The sequence below is a fragment of the Micropterus dolomieu genome, linkage group LG15 (genome assembly GCF_021292245.1).
Source record: "Micropterus dolomieu isolate WLL.071019.BEF.003 ecotype Adirondacks linkage group LG15, ASM2129224v1, whole genome shotgun sequence".
In the NCBI taxonomy this organism is placed as follows: Eukaryota; Metazoa; Chordata; class Actinopteri; order Centrarchiformes; family Centrarchidae; genus Micropterus; species Micropterus dolomieu.
In genome coordinates, this window is record NC_060164.1 from 12,249,488 (window position 1) to 12,271,144 (window position 21,657).

At 38.9% G+C, this 21,657-nt stretch overlaps 2 protein-coding genes across 2 annotated transcripts in view; one reads left to right on the forward strand and one right to left on the reverse strand.

Annotated features, from left to right (window-relative positions):
* Positions 1-21,657, forward strand: part of dst (dystonin) — a 147,200-nt gene that overhangs the window by 92,683 nt on the left and 32,860 nt on the right. The window lies entirely within an intron of this gene.
* fam83b (family with sequence similarity 83 member B) lies at positions 1,802-9,263 on the reverse strand. Its single transcript, XM_046070309.1, has 5 exons — positions 9,129-9,263; positions 7,324-7,806; positions 6,037-6,201; positions 5,071-5,195; positions 1,802-4,634 (listed from the first exon to the last, which is right to left on the reverse strand). Exons 2-5 carry the CDS (start codon positions 7,780-7,782, stop codon positions 2,627-2,629), a joined length of 2,757 nt encoding a protein of 918 aa, XP_045926265.1. The 5' UTR covers positions 7,783-7,806; positions 9,129-9,263; the 3' UTR covers positions 1,802-2,626.

The window sequence follows — 21,657 nt, forward strand, 5'->3', positions numbered from 1 at the left end:
TTTTCTACAAAATATTAACATGCTGTTTGTCCAGGGGGTCAAATACTTGTTTTTCCTCATCAGATGGTCATCAATTTTTATAAATTCATATGATGTGATTTTCTGGAATTTTCTTTGGGATTCTGTCTTTCACTGTTAGAATGTACATATGATTAAAATTATAGATCATTGCATTCTTTGTAAGTGGGCAAACCTGCAAAATCAGCAAGGGGTCAAATACTTATTTCCCCCACTGTACATACATACACAAATGTGATAGAGTATTTAAATATGGATGAAGAATACACAAATTATGTTCTGTACAAAAGGCATACAGGTGCAGGTGCTATCCCCATAATAATTTTGGATATTATAGATTGCAGGTGACATGTAGCTGGGTGTGTGAGGAGGAGAAAGGAAGTCACTAAGAGAAAAGGAGAAAACAAATCTCAAAATAACAGAATGTGCTCTGCTGCAAATTACGTTTTTATAATCAGAGATTCACCAGGATTTTGCAGGCAGATTTTTTTTTTCATCTTGATGCAAAATACATCCAGATAAATTCCCGTGTTTTCCCTGAGCTCCAAACAGAATTCTTAGAATTGTTGACAAAATATTGAGTCACCATAACCCTTCTATAACCCTTCCAGGCAAGAGTTGTTGTATTTCACATTTGCTTTGGTAATGTAAACATCAGCCTCCCATGCCAATAAAGCCCCACTGAATTGAGGTACAGTGGGATATTGTTTCAGTTGTATGAAGGAAATCAATTTTGTTACACAGCCTCATTTGACTTCTTTCTCTATTTTGGTGTAGTAAAATATTTTTATTATTTCTGTTGGATCCTAAATTTTTATTTATGTGTCTTTATTTTGTGCTTAGTTTCACTTCAGTAACAGGTCCATCTAAGTTTATTTCACTCATTACATTTATGATAAAGGTGGATTGTTGCTCTGATGGCTGCCATATTTAACCACATTCCTTCCCAGACACAGAGAAACAAATTACAAGGAAACTTATACACTTCAATTGCTGTAATTTTCTGAGCCATTTAAGTATGCTGTTCTTGCCTACTGTGACCAAACACAGCCTCACAGATTTCAGGTTTTGAACATTATTATTATTTAAAAGAGCTACAAAGTAAACTCAAGTTCTTATGTTTACTACTCTAAAAACTGTCAAACCATGATTACATTTATTACACAGGTTGTTTTCACATTCTTACCTGATGATATATGAGTCTAAAAATGAATAAATCATATCAAAATAACTTTTTAGTTCTGTTTAGTATGTTTTTCCAGATATGTAGATATTCTTGGTTGTTTGATTTTGACAGTTTATTATGACCCCTATGTGTTTTGCCAGTCTTCATTTAAATTATTTAGGCTCCCTCCTTTATGTTCGTTTGATAATCAATTGTCTGGAAGACCTTTGTTGGTCAAAATATTGCTAATAAAACCTTAAAATCAATAAATTATAGACAGCCATTCACTGTCCTTTCCTTCCTGTCACACTCCAGACAGGTGCAGTAAAACTGTGATTGGTCTTACAGCTGGATGGGTAAAGATGAGATGAGAAGCTTGCATCATTTGACAAAACTTTTAGACTGGTTCATCGGGAGATGGCAGACAGAAAGAATCATCATCCGTCATTTTCATCACCATTTCATCAGCATCACCAAGAGAATGTAAACTGTGTTTCTGTGTTCAAAATATCTACTATATTCCCATTAATATAATTAAGGCAAATAAAATGTTTGCAAGATATGAATCAAAGAGAAAGATTCTTCCAGTTTGTGTGCAAATGTTTCTCTTTGTTTACTCACAAGTCCATCACCTTGAATAAAACAGGATATACATAAATAATCCCTGAGGGGCCACTGAGGCCACTGTACAGGCATGTGTACTGTATTTGTCATCATGCTCATGTTGCACATTGAATTTTGTCTTCATGCACACTGTTCATAAAATTAAATGAACCCTCGGATGGATGGATTTCACAGAGTACTGTATGTTTTCAAATGCAGTGCAATGTTTACAGTTTACAAAGGATTTAATAAAAGACAATGGAAACACAACATGCATTTTACAAAGTTATTGCAACCCCCATAGCATTCACAAAACCTCTGTCTGACACATAAATGGAAAGAACGTGGTGACAAATTGGTATGTTTTTCATCATGTGGAGTGGTGGTTAGCTTGCAACACCTTTCCCTTGACTTGCCAACAACATTCAGGCAGAACAATCCTCGGAATACAGTAACAACAGCACTTTGGTATGTGCACACCTCCCCTTGTAAATCTCTGACAATTTGAAACAACTACTACTTAATACATCTGCAACATTGGTTGACAGCATTTGGATTTATCACTTCGGGCTGAGGGCAGACTAAAAGACAGGTTGAAAGTTGTTTTTTAAAATCCTGTTATATAAAGGTCTGTAGCATTTATTCACATAAAATATATTCTCTTTTCAATGGTACTCATCAGTGCATCTGTATTCAATAAAACAAACAAAACAAAATGTAAACAGTGTTTGCTTAATATATTTTCCAAAGTAAACACAAAAAAAGACCAAGGATACAAATATAAACATCCCCGGTAAAATGTGACCCTTGTAGGCGATGTGTTATGCTAACACAGTTCTCCTACTTGTTCTTATGTATGAGATGTCCCACTCTTTGAATGAATTTCTCCAGCTTATTTTCATTGTGCCCTCGCGCGGCCCGGGTGAGGTTGTGTTCAATAGCTGCCTCACCTTTAGGAAGGGTTTTAGCTTTCTCCTGAGTGTGTGTGGTTCGAAAACTGTGTGCAGAACGCAGAGCAGGTTTCTTTTCCAGTGAGCAGAAAGGCTCAAATCTGCTGTACAGGCGAGTCTCACCACCTCGATCTTTGCTCCTGCTTCCTGTGTCAAGACCGGTCTTCACGCTTTTGTCAAGTATGCTGGGTTTCATCTGCATGGTAATTTTGGGGGGCGAGCTCTGCTGCAGATATTGCTGCTCGTCACTTCTGAATCGAGGTTTGGAAGATTTCAGATGGTCCTCCTCTAGCTGGGTCCTCTGGTGCTCGGAGGAGGACCTGGCAGAGTTTGTTGTTCTTTGGTGAACTCGTCCATCTGAGATGCCCTCCTCATCCTCAGCTGTTAAGGTGTCTGTACTGCCACCTGACTGCAGACTTGGTGTGCCCATAGTTCTGATTGAATCCTCTTTTTTATCTGGTATGTTCAAAAAGGATTTTATCTTCTTGGAACTCTTATGTAGAAAATGTTGGGAGCCCATGCTCTTGGATTTAGCTGTCAAATCCAGAGCTGCTGCAGAAACAGTCCTGGATGGCGGCTCCTGCCAATCAGTAGAAGTAGGGCTCCTTGAGGCTGCGATACTCTTGACATCATAATGAGAGATAGATCTCTGATCTTCATTCAAATTTGAGCCAAATCCTCCATTTTGTGCACTGATCCCTGCTGAGCTTCTATTTGCTTGCATCCTTGCAAAAGCTCCATACATGTGACCTGAGGATTCCTGTGTGTACTCAGTGTTTGATCTTGGATCTGCCACGCTATGCCTTTTGTGCCAACTGTCTGTCAGGTTGTCAGGGTTTGCGATCATGTGTCCACCTTTAGCTCTTCCTAGGCTAGCGTACACAGAGTGGTAAGAGTTTCTGCCTGGACCATAGCTTGTGTTATTCAAACTGTCATCTAAAATCTGCATACTTTGCCTCTTTAACATGAACTCTTCATTATTCATTCTGTTATCAGCTGCTGCTGCCGTCGGATTCCACTGCATGGATGAGTAGTGCAAACGAGTGTTTGGTGTTGCTGAGGAATTAACAGAGTGGTGTATCGGCCTATTTGGCTCCGTGTGCTCTGGTATGGTGGACCTGAATACAAGGGAAGACCTCATTCTTCCTTGCATGAAGGAGCTAGCTTTGTCCAGAGGTTCAAACTGGTCTAAATAGTCACAAGAGTCTCCGAATGGGACGTCAGGGTTATTGAGGTAAGACTCAATCCTCAATGTGCGCATGAATGCCTTGGATGTATTTTCCAGTGTTGGCATGTTCTGCTGCATGGACTGAACCTGTTTGTCGTTGTCATTGTAAGACTGACGCATGTTTTGTCCTCTGTGTATCTTTGGCACTTGTAAATAATTGTCCATAGGGTAGTTATTTGTCCCATTACCTGTTTGTCTAGAGATATTCCAGTTGCTCGCTCTGGGCCTGATATTCTGTGGCATACATTCATCTTGTCTCTCTCCGGCATAGCTGTGCCTTTTCAAGAAGTTCATCGTCTCTGTGGACTGAAGTTGGGGCATCTGGTTGTGAGCGCTGATCCCATTTTCAATCAAAGGCCCATGCATGTTAGGTTCCTTTTCAAAGAGCCTCTCTTCGAGGTCTCTTGTGCCTAGTTGTCTCTCAAAGGTCTTCCTATAGACTGTGTCCAGTGTATGCCTCAACTGGTCCCGCCGCTCAATTTTCTGGGCAGAATGAGAATTTGGCAAAATCTGTCCATTGTGTTGCAACAAACCCTCGGGGGGGCAAAGTTCAGCTGGCACACTTGACCGGGCGTATAGTGTTCGAAACTCCTCATCGTAGGACTTCACCAGATGGCCTGTGATGACCTGCACCATGCTCAGATTGATCTTCTCAAATGACCAAGTGAAGCTGTAAACAAACCCCAAAACATTAGTATGTATAGGTTGAATGTTGAAAAAACTGACAACTGATAACAATAGTTTTTCCTTATGTACTGGGGTTAAATTGAACTTGTTATCCATTTCAGACAAAAATCTACAAACACAAAGCAACAACAAAATAATTATTTCAATCTAAGGGCGAATTTTTTGTAAAGAGCTGTTTTGTTTGTACTAAAATTATTGTTTTCTTTCCTGTTGCCACATTTTCTAGAAGCATGTCTTTTTTTGTCATTGATAAATGGGTTAAAATGTAGTCCCAAACTGCCACAAACGAATCAGTAAGAAATGATTACAGCAATTTTGTAGAAAGTGATAGTAAATGTAGTGATGTGCTTTATGAATGCATTTAGTTCACACCTCAGTCGTCTCAACCACAGCTCCTATTGTACTGCAGTTCTATTTACCTGTATGAGCCATAAATGGCTGTGTGGCAGTCGACTAAAAGAAACTTCTGCTCCATTGCCCCATGAAATTTAGCACCCGATCGACACAGGTAATCCTGACCTTTCACAGTGCGCACCCTCATATTCTGTGGTCGGAGCAGTGAAAGGAAAATGTCAGAAAATATGTATCACTGTTACATTTCAGCAGAAGCTAATATATGTCAATCATCAAGTAAACATCTATGAATAAGAGATGTGTGGTGCAGATAAACATCATTCTGAATATTTGAAATACTGTACTTGGTGTTGTGTTGTTGCTACCATGTCATATGCACTGAAAGGAATGGGAATTAAAAGGGTGTGTTTGCATCTTTAGCATGTGCCCAAATAATTAAAAGTGACTCCACCCAAAAAACCAGAGAAACCAGAATTTGAAATAAGACACTCTGGTACAGTGTATTGAAAATGACTAATAGTCATATGATGTCAGCTGGAGCCACTCCCAGCTGACATCGGGCAAAGGCGGGGTACACCCTGGACAGGTTGCCAGTCCATCACAGGGCTGCACAGACAAACAACCACTCATGCCTAATGGAAAGTTTAGAGACCAATTAACCTAACCTAAGTCTTTGGACAGCAGGAGGAGCACAGGGAGAACATGCAAACTACACACAGAAAGGCCGGGGCAACCAGGGTTTGAACCCACGACCTTCTGGCTGTGAGGCAACAGAGCTAACCACCACCCTCATTTGAGTGTATGTAGGCCTTATTGTAGGGTCAAAACTCAAAACTCTGTGTGCCATTCGCAAATGTTCAAATCTTCTGATGCTAGGGGATTCATTAAAAACCAACGACAACCACAGACACAAATAATTTAGTTATAACATTTAACTATATATTAGTTTAGAAAATGTGTAACTGTCATGTATGTTAGAATCAATAAAAAAAATTAGAAAATCTAATGGATGTTTTAAAACATATACTTACTCTGAGTTGTTGAATTTTTACATCCTGATTTTCAGCCATTCTGAGGAAGCTTTTCAAATGGAAATTATCCAACAGCACATAGACCGCGACTCCTCGTATGGATGCATCAACAATTTCTTTGAATATGTCGACATCAGTGAACATGTCCATCACAATGGCAATGACCTGCGAGGACAAAGTGATCAAATCCTTATAAGTTCAGTGGTTATAGTGCATTTTACCAGTGCCAGTTTACAGTTTTTCCACACAGCATTTATGAAAATAAATGGTAAATGTGAGTCTGACAGATAAAACCAGACAGATAAATACCTCCAACATTCCTATTTAAAAAACAACAACAACAAAAACGGGACACAGACTAAGCATATGCTGTGAAAGTTGCCAATATGATTTTACTTTTAGTTTTACTTTAGGCTCAGTGATACTGCACGGAATTAAGTGCAGCACTGTAATGGGCAGTGCTGAATGTTACGAGCAGCAACATTATACTGTGTTCCAGTAGCATATGATGAGCTCTCGTCTGACTATATTGCATGCTGTTTGCATTTTGTTTTCTGTGAAAAGATATCTTTTCTTCAGAACTAACAGTGTCATTCTTGTTTGCAACGTCCAACAAATGCTTACATGTAAATTTACATTGTAAATAAAATTGCTCTTTTGACAGACATGAAACATTCCAGCTGTCACGTCCCAAGACACACTTATCTGCATTTAACTTTAATTAATTAACTTTACACTGCACTGGTTGGAATTATGAGGAAGAGAGAAAGAGTTTCATCACCTGTAAAAAAAGAGACCAGACCTTACTGTCAGTCTTTTGCCACGTTTGTTGGCTTAATTGGAGCCAGTACAGCATTCACAAGGTTTTAACGTAGACCAGCAGGACACTAACTGTCTGCTAACTGCAATTTTGAGCTACAAAACTAGTTTATGATTCATCATGACACAATATGAGAACCAACTGAGGCATTGGGCAAAGGACATGACTCAATAATGTAGTGCTAGTACATGTAGATGGTTCCCACACAGCCTTCTCATGAGGGTAAGTTGCAAAACCAGATTTTGACCCCGACAACCTCAGCAGACACTCCTTACCACTGGCAATTCAGTGCAACAAGGTCTGAGGAATTGCCTTGAGGGGGAATGGTGCTTATGACATATATCAGAGGAGCACAGTCCTCAAACTGAACACACCAGAGAAACAGTACATCTGAGCCGATTTGTTGCTCTGAGACAAAGCTTTATCTGTCTGAACACCGGCACACTGTCACAAGCAGTTTTGATTACCTGTCTAGCTTGCTGAATTTGCTTTCGGATCACCTCTTTGATGGTGGGATTGTTTAGTCTCGGTGGATGAAAGAGCAGATCTATATTTGTCTGTAGTTTTTCATGCATGATCTCCGGCCACCCTAATTCCAAATCTGGTGTGTCCACATCTGAGTGGATGGGCCAATACGTCCCTGAGGATGATTGATTGTCCTGTGGACAGTCAGGTCCATTGATTTCCTCTGCATTGTTTTGATGTGGGAGCTTTTCTGCGTTCTCAGTGATGAAGACAAGCTCTTCCTCCGAGAGGAAGTTCCCGATACGTTCTCCCTTGAGGAACTCCAGGTAACTGTCTCTGCCACCAGTCACCAGGTGATCAACTGCCAAGCGATATGACTCCTTATAGTGGGGTTGGATGTAATCCTCTGATTTAAACTCCCCCCTCAAAGAAGACAGCAGGGAAAACTCTGGAGACTCCATCAATACAGACTGTTTCAGTAGGACCTGTCATAGATAATGGAAATCAATGACATGGTGTAAGAGGATCAGAGAACAAACATTAGAACAGGGTGGAAAATGCTCTAAGGCTGTCTCTTGATAAGCGCCATGATGCAACATATAATCTAATGTAGAACACGGAAAGCTCATATATTTAGACTCTGTGTAACATAGATTACAATACGCAAATATATAAAGATAAAATGCCAACAGCTGCAATAATCATTAAAGTACTGGTTTTCATGGTATGTATTAACTAAATTTGTCTTACACGTTGTGAGACTTTGGAACAAGCTGAACACATTCCTAAGAAACAAAACAGGAACTTAGTGCTGATTAATAAATAGCCAACTAGCAGCAAACTTGAGAACATGACTAAATATTGACCACATTCTTAATGTATTGGTTGTAATTACCTCTTAAATTGGCTGATAAATGGCACAAAATCAAAATAAAACAGTTGATTCATGAACTACTTGTTAATGAGCAGTTAGCTGATTAGTTGTTTACTTGTTCCTTTTAGTCGTAGCAGTGAAGAGGCCTATATTTTCCAGTATGTTACCAAAGACACAGCAAAGCATACACTTTATTTCCATCTATAAGACTTTCTCTAACAGCATTTAAAGTACGTATATATATATATATATATGCAAATGTACCAACAAGCCACTCATAAAAACTGACTCATCAGTATCAGATGCTGAACCCGTTTACAGTCAGGACTTACAGTAATGGGTGATTAGCAGTACATTGCCAGATGGAAAATATTATAACTGCAGCTGTAGTGCACGTCCAAGCTAAGGTGGGGTAAAATAAAACCATTAAAAGTAAATGTTTGTGAAGGAGGAGACAGGCTCATGTTTCAGTCCAGTGTTTTCAGTCATTGCATTATTGTGTGATAAAGTTCAATTTTAGTAATATTGTGACACAGTGACACCACTGACGTTTCCACAACAACAGTCTGACATTTTACAAGCCAGCCGTTTCACCTTTCACAAGCTTTTAAAATGAATTTTTCCAAGTAATCTTCCACATTCTGCAAACCCATGCAAACATGCACTTACAAGAAGTATTTATGTACTGAACTATAATTCATAGACCAAGTAAAACATTTTTTACCAGACTTCCAAGCACATCACAACCTTGTACAAACAGCATCTGTATTTACACTTTTTATCACAAATCTCCCGCTGTTCGGAGAATTTAAAACTTAGGTGTTTTATAATCTTACAGAGCCACTGCTTCTTGTTGAACTCTTCTTAGAAGTTTCTAAAACACAGTGAGCTAGTCACAACAACATTTTCTTATGCTCAACAACAGTAACTTACATTTAGATTGTGAACTTTGTAAAAATCCTCACGATTGCTCCCAGAATATCCCTCTTGGAATTATGGATGTTCAGCTTCTGTTCAATATTGTATGTATCTGGAGAAGCTAGTGTCTCCCAGCTGGAAGAAACAAAGACAAGGAGGCGTCTCAACATGATAAGCAGTCTGCAGGCGGAGGGTGTGGATTCTAGTTTTAACATGCAAAATGTCTGGTTTGAAACTTGCTCACGGGCAGCCATAAACCTGTTTGAGACACTTAGCCACTCCCCTCTTTGCTTCAGGGACAAAGTTCACTCTGACGAAAAGCAAGATAATGACGGACACAAAGAGGCTTTGATGAACACTTCAGGGTTAGTTGCACTGGACCTCATCAAAGTGTTCTGTCCAGTGAAAAATACACAAACTGAGAGAATAATTCATGGTTTTAGTTTATTGTTTACTTGCTTTGAATTCCTTGAAATGTATCGGGGGCCAGGGGACCAAAGTGGTTTATAAGTTCAAGTGACAAATTTGTGATTCATGCAGAAATTTCTCAAGAGAGGATACCCATGAACCCAAATTAACCTAAATAAACCAGAGGTCAGTAGCCACTGTCATTTTTCCTCAGTTGTGGCTGAAACTACAAGGATGGAGCAGTCCAAACTGTGGTGGCAACACAGCTGTTGTATGTATGTATCTGTATGGAGCAAACAAGTCCTTCTGATTTCCATGTAAATGCAGGAAAGACCCTGACATTTGACATGAAGCAATATTGGAGATATTGATTGTAGGTAGTTTTCTTCCATTTACCTATCCTTAAGTGAAAGTTGCTCTGTAAGTCTTGTTTAAAGAAAGGTGTAAATGAATAAAACACACATGTATTCATATTGGTTACATTTATCATTCTTCACCCCGTCTGGTGAAGTTCTCACTAAGTCTCTTGAGAAAATTGCTATTTAGGTAACATCTGTATTCTTATGGGTAAAGCTGCAATCACCGAAGTCATTTCACCGGAACTAAACAAGCATTCCCTTGAAGGCTAAAGGCACAAACTGCGTCAGTGTGATCTTTTTCAATGGCTGAGTCAAACAGTGGTTCACTTAACAACATTCAAAGCAATTAAAATGATAAAAATCTTTTTTCAACAAATATGCATGAGTAAAATTAAGTTAAATATTTTTTCAGTCTCTTTCCCTCAACAAAATAAATATCTTACTTTAATTGCTAATTCGTTTGCGACTCAAATTAAATTAATCGAACATTTATTGTACATTTCATGTCTTCAGGACATATTTTATGTTCATGTCTTTGCAAATACATTTGTGTGAAGATCAGTTTGTTTTGGACGGATTCAATTAATAGTTTAGTAACATATTTGTCACTTAGGCCTATATATTATGATGCATGTATGCGTTTTTCTCAATTTGACTCCCAAAATCAATCATGTTGCAGCTTCAAAAGTGTTAATCAGACAACCAACACTTACCTTAAGGCACCAGTGCAACAGGAATGTTTCTCCCCTCCAGTGGTGGAGAAACTTTTGGATATTAGCCAGCTTCAGTGAATCTCCACAATCAGCCCAAAGCATTTCTCAGGTCATTCTAGGTTTGTATGTAAACCTTGAGGCTCCAAATAACATTTGGCTAAATTACACCATACACAAATTCTCCTTCCACAGGCTGTAGCATACACACTGACCTCAGCACCAAATGCATGGGCATGCAAATGCACAGGTTGTTATGTTTTCACAAAGCGAGTCTGCTGTCAGTTTAATCATTAGGTTACTCAAAGGAACACTTTGACATTTTGTGAAATACGTTTATTCATATTCTTGCCGGGCGTTCTGTAAGGAGATCGATTCCTCTCATTTCCGTACGAGTATAACACAACAGCCAGCAGCTGTTTCTTAGAGGATCATAGACTGGATACCAGCAGTAATAGCTGGCGGCCTCATACCAACCACGTGCGCGATGTCGATCTCATCTAAATTCCTACAAGAAAGCCAATTAGCTATTTCCCCCAAATGTCAAACTATTTTTTCAAGCCTCTCAATGATCTCTCAAAAACGATCTTAACAGTGATACATGTGGTGTGGGGACAGAGAGGACCCAAATGCAACGGTCGGAGGGAAGGAGGTTTATTGAGGGAAAAAGGGGTAGAGGGACTGGAGTGGAGGGAGAGGTGGATGCCGGGGAAACATAGGCACGGGGAACCGAGGAGACTGGGACCAGGGAGCCGGGGAACACTGGGGCCGAGGAGGCGAGGGAGAACAGGGAGGATGCTGTGGGGGAAGTCCGAGGAGGAGAGGACCGGTGGTTGAACCCAGCCGACTGAACGGAGGACGAGGGTGAGTGAACCTGGGAGGGAAACAGACAGAGAGACAGGGTTAGAGATAACAGGGTCAAAGCACAGGGAAAATGTGAGAAAACATGAAAGCCTGAACACAGAGGTGGCACCGGGTATGGAGCAACGACGATCAAGCAAGAGTGGCGTGGAGAACCGGGGTTGAAATACAGGCAGGGATGAGGTTGACTACTGGCAGGTGTGGCAGGCTGACGAGGTGGCTGATGAGGTGCAGGTGCGGGTCGTTGGCTGGGCTCAGGAGCAGAGGGAGAGACAGCACACACAGGGGAGAAAACACAGGGAGGCAGGCAGGGAACAGAAAACCAAGGAAAAAGCAGAATAACTGATAAAAAGGAGAAAAAAAAACCCAGGACACTCGCCGTCAGCCAGGCTGCCACCACAACAAACAGGCTTTCGTGTTTTTAATTTACCTGCACAGAGTGTTAAATCAGAGCAGATACTGATTAGACAGAACATGTTTTTCAGTCATAAACTCAATCATATTTGTTGAAAGACAATTAATACATAATCAAATCACTTGGATTTTATCAATAATTAAATCCATAGCAACTTAATTAAGTGAATGTAATATATAAAAGTTAATTTAATTTTAATTTCTTCTTTTCCTGTGAGAGATGAGATCAGTGAGATAAAGGAAATTAAAAATGTCATTGTAATAATACATAATAATTAATCACATAATAATTCAGTTGAATCAATAAATGATAAAATATTTGCTGTTATCTAATTATGCTATTCTGTTTTGTCCCACTTTCCTCCAAATGACTCAAGGACTCGAACTATGTCAATGCAATCATGATATTCTATCGTACAGTGTGTGATATGTGTAACCTGGGTATGTAAACACTCTGTTGCTTTATTCTGACCGAAACACCTCTGGTAGTTCCACAGAGCTTCCCATGAAAAGAAGAACAAGATATCTGCACCATTGTTTGAATTGCCTTGAATATGGGTGTGTGTAGATGAAGTAACTTATACACTAAGTCCCAGGGAGTTTCTTTTCCCAAAGCAGCCTCCCTGTGAGTCACCTTTTGTGATACCCAATCGCTGCTCAGTGCAGTCGTCAGATCCTCAGGCTGTTCTTGGCTACTGCTGGCAAGTCTGAGCATGTGGCATGCTGTTGTGTCGTCCTGACGAGCTAAAGGTTGACATTAAATACTAAGGGGATGGATCAATCTCACATACATTGTCATACCAACATAGCTTTGAGTTCAAGCTCTTAGTGTATTTACTATAATTTGAGAAATATCCCACAGAGATTGAGTAACAGACTGAGTAGACAAAGAATTATAACGTTTACGTTACATGTTTTATTCAACACCTTCATCATTTAAATCAACAATCTACATGATGATGATAATGTTAATGTAAGCGACTTAATAGCATGTTCACATAAAAGTAAAATCGCTCCAAGGTGTGAGCTGATGCAAATTGCAGGTTTTCTGTAAATGCTAGACATGAATCTCTCCATTGAGGCACACACATTTTGACACAGGAAGGAGAGTTGTTTAACCAGTTTTTTACAGATGGTTGATAGCACCTTGTTTACTGTTTGGTTTATATCACAAGGAAGATTTTGTTCTGTAGAACAAGTGTGGTGAGACCACAGCCATCAAATACTACTGCAATGCAAACCACAGCAATCACTTGCCACTTCCACAAAATAAATTTACATAAACAATATGTCCAAGCAAACAGAGGTCCGGTGTATCTTTAAAAAACTATAACACTGCTTTACCAATTCCTCAACAGAAAATGTAACAATTGGGCATTCATGTGGTGTCGGAATAATTGGGGAAATGATTTCCTGACTGGGAATGTTCACGGGAACACCCACTTCGGAACCAAGTCGGAATAACAACTCGGAAAGTCTGAGAATGTTTTTATTTGGAGTTGTTCACGTCATACATGTACAAACATGGCAGACAACGTGGTTGATGGTTAGAAACGTTTGATTAATGGTGTAAATCACGTATTGCATATACAGTTTTTACTAATGTCATTTGTAAAATGGTGCTAGGTTATAACTGTTAGTTTGCTATCCATGTAGAGTTACCTAGATTAATTAGGAAAGTTATTTATTAGCAGTAACAACACACACTTCACTACAAAACACATTCCCTGAGATAACTTCCTGGATTAAAGTACTTATTTTAAACCAAACCATGGTCATTTCCTAAACTTTATCAAGTAGTTTTGGTGCCTAAACTAAACCTAACTACGACCGTTAGAGAGCGTGTCATGTAGTACTATGGACCCATACATAGATCTACTTGGCATTTACTGACCAACAGCAGCTAGCTTAATGTTAGCCCCAGTGATTGCACACAGCCTTACAGTAAAGCTCAACCCCTCCGACTGTGAACAAAGAGGTGATTCCTGAATCTAGGTTTACCAGTGGGGCAAGCCAGCTGAACGCATGTAAATAAGACCTTTGGAGTTGCATTTCACCTCTTTTGGAAGAGGTTATCAGCACACCCCTGCGCCAAGCTAGCAAACTCCCGGTAAGACAACAAGCATAGCCCATAAATGTTTAAGTAACGGAACATTGCTAAATGTAATGTAATTACTGAATTTCAAAATTTACACCAGTTTTTAAGTTATGCATTATTGCAACACTATAGTTTATACAGCAAATGTGAGCAAAGTGTGGCACCGCTTTAGCCTGGTGCCAGACCTTATAAGAAAGTAAAATATTATCAATGATACTTTATACTTATGTACTTATATACTTACTTTATGATTATTTATCATGAAGTATTATAGTTTAGTTCATGAAAATGATATCTAACGTATGTTGCTGCTAATATTGTATACCAACCATCCACACTCCTCGAAAGGTTTTTCTAGATCTAAATGGGCACCATGTTTTCCTCCTATGTAGGACCCTGACAGTCCCATTAAAGGACAAATGGACTGTATCATAACCTCCTGAGTCATAAAGTTGCTATTAAGCTAGTTGTTTCTTGTTCCAGTGTTTAAAGTCACATCTTCATATTAGATACTGTACTTAATGATCCAGATCTTGTGGGTTTGAGCAACTGAGGTGGTTAAATTATGTTGCATTGTGACATCTGTTGCTTGTGATCACCATCACCAGCTTTTTTTCAAATATCTGTTTCATAATATAACATACAGCACGAAGGACTGACAGAATTTGAAGTAAATTAGAGAATCCATCCATCCATCCATCGTCAACCGCTTATCCTGCGTACAGAGTCGCTGGGGGGGGGGGTAAATTAGAGAATGAGAGACTTAATTCTATAGAAGTCTGACACGGTCGATTGTACATTGACAGTGGACACTCATTTGGTCGCTTACACTATTACACACAGCTGAGTTTTCCATCACACAGGCTTATTATTGTGTAATATGCGAAATATTCCAAATAATATTATCAGTAGAATATGTACGTTTTACATATTATACAGATTTGAGACCAACGGTTTGATGTTGGTACGGATTAAATTCACAATATATAACTTGTTACTTAGTGATCTTTAGAAGTCCTGGGATGTTTTACTTTCACCCTGTTTCTGGTGGTATCTTCATATTTAGCATACAGACATGAGAGTCTCAGCAATAAATTAAATAAGCATATTTTCCAAAATGTCAAAATATTTCTTTAACATTTAGTGTACATGTAAAAAGGATGCTATTGAAACAGATCCCAAAAAAATTCATAAATAATAATAAAGTCAACCATCGGTTTCAGGTCAACATAACATGATATTGTAAACAATAATGCAAACCCCCTGTTTCCATCAACTGTTATGTACATAGTGTATTCAGGCAGGAAAGTAATTTCATCACTTAACACTAATGACATTATTAAAAACCTAATTTCACAATAATTATGGAATTTATTGCCATTATAAAAAGAAAAATGGGAGGAGATCCACTAAGACTGGTACACTGCATTTTTCTATACTCAACAACCAACAGAGAAGATGGCAATGGTAATGAAAAAATACAAATTTGAGACAAAACCATCGTGACCTCACACAAAAATCACATATAGAGGAGACATGAATTGAGTGAAAAATATATTCTTGTTTATCTGTGTGTTACTGTGTAAGGTAGCGACATCCTCTTGAGCCTCACTGTATGGCTACAGTTGAATAATGGGATGAGAAAAAACATTCTATGATTTTCTCTCAGTTAGAACGGTGCTTTCAAACAGCATTATCAACTCTTGCTGTCAGACTACACCGTTCTCCAGCTGGGAACACTTGTTAGAAAGCAGAACATCAAAGCAGCACACTGACAGTCAGCTGACAGAGAGCCAGCCTATCATTGTGTTTCTACTAACATCTAATGCTCAATTCCATCTGCCCTGCAGTTCCTGTCACTTCCAAATGGTTCATAAAAAGGGCTGTTTTTGGTCTGCACACGCAAACCTAACATGGGCAACCTTCTACTATTATCTGTTTCAGAAGATTACAAAATTTGCCAGACACCATGCTCCTGTTTCCAACAGGAATAGTACATAATGGACAAGAATATTTTCATTTAATTTACTCATTAATTTTTTGTTTCAAATATAATTCTGTTGAATAAAAAGAATACTGCATGTTGAAGATTAGATCAGATTAGATTAGCGTTTGAGAGGTATTTCCTGAAGGCTAAGAAAGAATCACAATGACAGAGGAGAAAGTGAAAGCTGATGAAAGTGACTAATGTCATGTCTTATCTAAGCCCTTACATACAATAAACCCCCAAAAAAGTAAAAGCAAAGCAGCTACTGGTTAAATCCAATCTCTCTTGACCGCTAACACATTCCTGAAAGCCTCGCAACTCAAGTCCTTCATGTTTTCAAACAACTCAAGGTTGTTATGGAAATAAAGTGAGCCAGGTTCAGGTGTGGTGAAGACGTTTCGGAGTCTGAGTCTGGGGAGATACACTGCCTGCATGCAACATGTGAAAACATGCAACACCAAATCTCCAGGATACATCCTGTCTGGGAATAGTTATCCTTCCTAGACCTACAGAGATTCAGTGTCCAAAGAAGATCATTGGATATAGTGCATCATTATAAAGGCAGCTGCATCAGTCAGTCAAATGATCGTGTCTTAAAAATGACGATGGCTGCATTCACCATGGGAACATGAACTGCAAGTTTTGTAAGGCTTCTGCAATTGCACCAAATAATGTGCATTTATTTAACCATTCTGATTCAATTTAAATGTATGATTTTTAAAGATGCTTACTGCTGAGTAATCCGCCACCTCAAAACTCAATCATGTGTCAAAAGTCCAAATTGCTTCAAGCATGGTGAAAAAAATAAGAGATGTAAAACTGTAGGTGTGGAAACAAATCAAAGTAAACTGACTTCCATATCTTATATTTATGTCTTACTGTCCCATAATTATGACTTTGTACTTAATCATGAAAAGACATCTTTGAACTGTATTTTATTCTATGATGGAGGCATGGTGCTTTTGTCTTTGGTGTCTTTAGGTGCTTCCTGCTCAGCACACCCTCCTTCCATGATACATATGTACAATGCAGTTGAAAAGATTTGATCAAATGAATGTCCTATCTCTCTGTACATATAATTATGGACATAATTAAAATCATTGTTAAAATCCATTGTTCATTTTCATTTCTTTGTTTGAAAATGGATCATGACTCATTTATAATTGTATATTACTTAATGAAAATCCAACATGTCCTGTATCAACCCTTTGATGACTAACTAAGACAGTTATCAGTTATTTGAATGAAAAGACCTGCAGTGCTGAAAACTGCACCCACCATGAAGTTAGAGGGCAATAAAAATATTATTATATTCTAGACAGCAAACTGAGATTAATGTTTTGAGGATCACCAACATAGTTTTGACATTTTGTACATTTGTTCTGAGGAAGTGATGTATAGTAACCCAGTAAAAACATGTGCTTGACTGCTAGATTGGTGAAGGTCAAGAATAATGCACTACAGTCCTGTCACCTGCTCTCCTGCCTGGCAGTGATATTGCCTTAGTCAGTTGTTGTCACAATTTTTGTTTTGCACATTTTAAACAAGGAACATCAAGAGTTCAAGACATTAAGATCCACAAAAAGGAGTGTGCATGCAAAGAGGGGCATTGCTAGACATAGAGCTCTACTGGGGCACAGGTCCCCCATTCCCCATATACATTTTTGAAAGTGTATGAAATGAGTCTGTATGTGCTTTACCAGCTTCCTTTGCTTAGCACATTATTATTGGCACTGCCATGTCAGAAAAGGGCTTTGACCAGAGTATAAGCACACATACCTGTTTCAACCAGAAAAAAACACTAAACACCCAGTGACCAGTGCAGAATAGAGGCTTAGAACCTCGTGAGGTTGCTGCCGTTTTTCCCATGCTGTAAATACGCGGCACTCTCGTTGCAATAAATTGTAAAAAAACGTTGGCCTCACGAAAAAACACTTTGGTGGACACAGGCCCTTAGGGTCTGACCTGCTTGTATCTGATGCTGGCTGTACATCTCTGGCTGTGCTTTTACTGGATGAGGCTGCCTGTGTGACATGCTAACTATTGTCTGTACTGGGTCTGTGCTAGTACTGCTAGTACTGGCTGAGGACTGGATGATCCAGCATCTACTCTACTGACAAACTTAAGCATAGCCCCTGTAAATTATAAATAACAAAACTTGCTAGATGTTAATGTTATGCATCAGGTTCCTCCAAGTTTTCTTTAATACATTTTCAAAGGTAAAATACTATTTATACTATGACTTGAATGAATATGTGATGTTTATTATTTACTGAGACATGTCCATTCAAATTTCCCAGTTTGCCCAGCTAATCAACATTTTAATTGCTTTTCATCTTGTGTTAGTCCATTGTAACTAAACCTTGACTGTGAGACAGATAATCACTGTCTTGTTTTAAAATGATGTGTGCTTATGAAGAGGGCCATCACATGTGTGTATTGTGTGGACTGGTGCCACTAATATTGCTGCTAGAATACTTGAGTTTCATTTCATGCACGTGTGCATGAATGCAGATCAAACGTAATAAATAGTTGTATTTCACTTTAACATTGTTCATACACAAAGCCTGTCAAGCCACCAAAACACAGACAGACCAATATGCACTGACTTTGAGAGGATATAACTCAAGTTTACCTGACTGCTGTTCTCGAAAGTCACTCTTTTTTCTCTTCCCGTGCCCTGAAGGATAGTCATTCTTCATCCTCAACTTTGTTAACATTCGCCTTTTGACCAGTTTTTTTTGCAATGTTTCACAATGTTAACCAGTAGTTTTATTTTGAAAGTGTATAAGTGTTTATTTTTACTTTGCATATTTGTTATTACTAACTTGAAACACGTGCCCCAGTAAAAAGGGTCTAGCGATGCCTATGTATGCAAGTATCTTTACTAAAGTGAATTAGTGATGAATCATCCTCATACATAAAACATGATCCATGATGATGAAGATGCAGAAAAATACAAATGCACAGCAAATAGTGTATTGTCAATATTTTAGAAAATAAAATAACAAATAATGTTTTTAGGTGAGCTCATGACTTAATAGAAGCCAAGCTTCATCTGGCTTCCCTGTATGAAAGGGGTGACGAGCGGGTACAGACTAAACACCGAAGTATACAACATCTAAATTATGGATACCTTGTGGGAGAAATTTCAATTCAACAAGCACTTAAGATATACAGCTACTACATCTACTTATCAGTTGATGATATAAATACAATTCAATACAATACTCATGCTATAAAACCAAACTTAGTGAAGCTTTCCAAAATGTAATCCAAATCCAGTATAAGGTCAAGGGCTTTACTATTTACTAAAAGAATCCATTTACCATAGCTAAAATATTCTGGCAATAATTTTACAGTTAAAACAGATGGGATGTGAACAGACTGTGATGAAAAGACAATTAAAAAAAATATTAGATTCCAGATAAACATGGAGGATAAATGTCTTCTTGTTTTGGCAAAATTGTTTCTGCCTCCCAGATGAAGAGGGTAAATTACATAACCTGACAAAAGTATTTTCCTGCTATACAACAGGTGTGTTAGTGGGAAGTGCTAGAGCAATGAAAGGCAAGACTGAGTTGCGTCTTTGTCATAGTGCTCTTGTTGGAGGAGGTAGGGAAAACTGGTTTAATACAGTTCCTAAATAAACAGTTGTGGAAATTTGAAATATAACAGGAACGCAGAGGGTATAGTAATCTTCCAGGTTAAGTCAAACAACAGAGTAGCTGAGAAGGACACATTTTTCCTGATGGTTTTCTAATACCACATCTACACTAGGTTGTTTAATGTTTAAAATAAATAGTTTTTGTCTGAAAAGGACTTGTGTCCACAAGGCCCCATGCCCATGTTGAACAATCTAGAGCAATAGCAAATCTCTTCGTCTTTGACAAACAACAAAACTGCACATCACAGCCAAGAAGTAAGGAGTGGACAGCTGACCAAATCATCATTTTATGATCGACACAATCAACAGGTTAACGACAACCGCTCTGCTATATGTTTGGCTTTATTAATATTCAAAAGGAGTGATCATAGAGAAGGTTAGTGGCGACAGAAAGTTCTACTTAACTTTACTGTCACAAAGCCTGTGACACTCACTGGACTGTTGTTCGTCACCATTTTGCAAGCTGACATGTTAAGATTTATGCACTGTGGAGAACTGAAAAACTGTTTAGTATGGGGACATTATCAGTTGCTGTGGCACCTAGATTTGCAGCGTGGCTGTAACTTGAGTGTGGACACCTCAATCCAGTCTCCTAGAAATTATGTGTATATACTACTAATTTGTCGTGTGTATGATTAGGTTTAGGCAACAGCAGCACTATGAAGCTTTTGTTAAAATGTGATGTGGAATTAATTTTGTTATTATTTTCTGGCATAGTTCACATCAGGCAGACTGATCAAGAGAAATATGGTTGGGGTATGAGGGAGAGGCAGAGTTGCCTTCAGGTGGTCTGTGGAGAAAGCACTGCTCGTGCAAGGCAACCAGGTTATGAGTGTTTCCCAGATCCTCATGGCCAACACATAGGCAACTAACTTTACAATACATTACACTTTTGTTTTTTACAATCGAACATAATCAGAGAGACACATGCTGGAAACACTGGGATGAGCCCAACAAGAAGCCGCTATAATTGCCCACCGAATCCTTAATGATGGATGAGCTCCTCAGTCTCACAGCGGATGATGTGACACAAAGCCAAACACATTCGCGGGCATGGGAGCAACAGCTCCACATGAAGACCTCTTTTGTTGTGTTTGCTGATTGGATTTGATGCTAAACCGTGCTTGTGCTCTCTCAGAACAGCCTGTGGTCGTACTCACAAAAGCCTCTCCTGTGATGTGAAGAGCTTGTCCCAACACAATTGGTTGGACTGATTGATTAAAGGGTTAATATTAACCACGGATGAGCTCTGATTTTTGCTATTACGGTCTTAATGTGATTTCACAACATTCTGGCACAGCATTATTTTGTTTCATTCACACTAGGTTTACCTGACAAGTCAACATCATTGCATTAACGGATATAGCAGACATTCCTGGTGAAAGAACACGTGTCTGTGCGACTGACAATGTCTTTTCTTGTGAACAACACTATTTATCATGCTTGGCATTATATGTGAGCAATCACCTTAATTTGATAATAAGAATAAGTGTTATAGTGTTATAGTTTCAGGGACTGAGCACTCTTTTAGTGGTCTGAAGGATGAAGCCATGTATCACTGAAGGACCAGCATCATTTTAAACAACCAATTTCAGTTTGTAACGCTCTGGCAAGCCCCTTAGTGTCATAGTTCAACACACTGGGGGGAAGCCCTGTAGCGTCTTTTTTGAATGCTAAAAGCAGAAGTATTGTAAAAAAAAAACTGAAAAGTCAGAGTAAAGAAGTGCACGGGTGGGCCAGAAACTGGACTTTTGCGCAGGAGAGAGGAGTGTTCATTTTTTGTGTGAGACAAGAAGTCAAAACAAAGTGTTTTTTACATAGTTTACATAGGTTACATAAGCTACAGAAGTTACATAAGTAACGTTACATGGAGTTATGTAAACTGAGGTTCAGGAACAGGACCACGCCTCCCTCTTCCCCCTCACTGATTAAACCACCTGTGTCCCATCACACACACCTGCGAATCCAATCACCACCACATACATAAGATCGCCCAAACTCTCTCTCACTGTCTCAGTTCTCTAAACCCCCCCCCCCCCC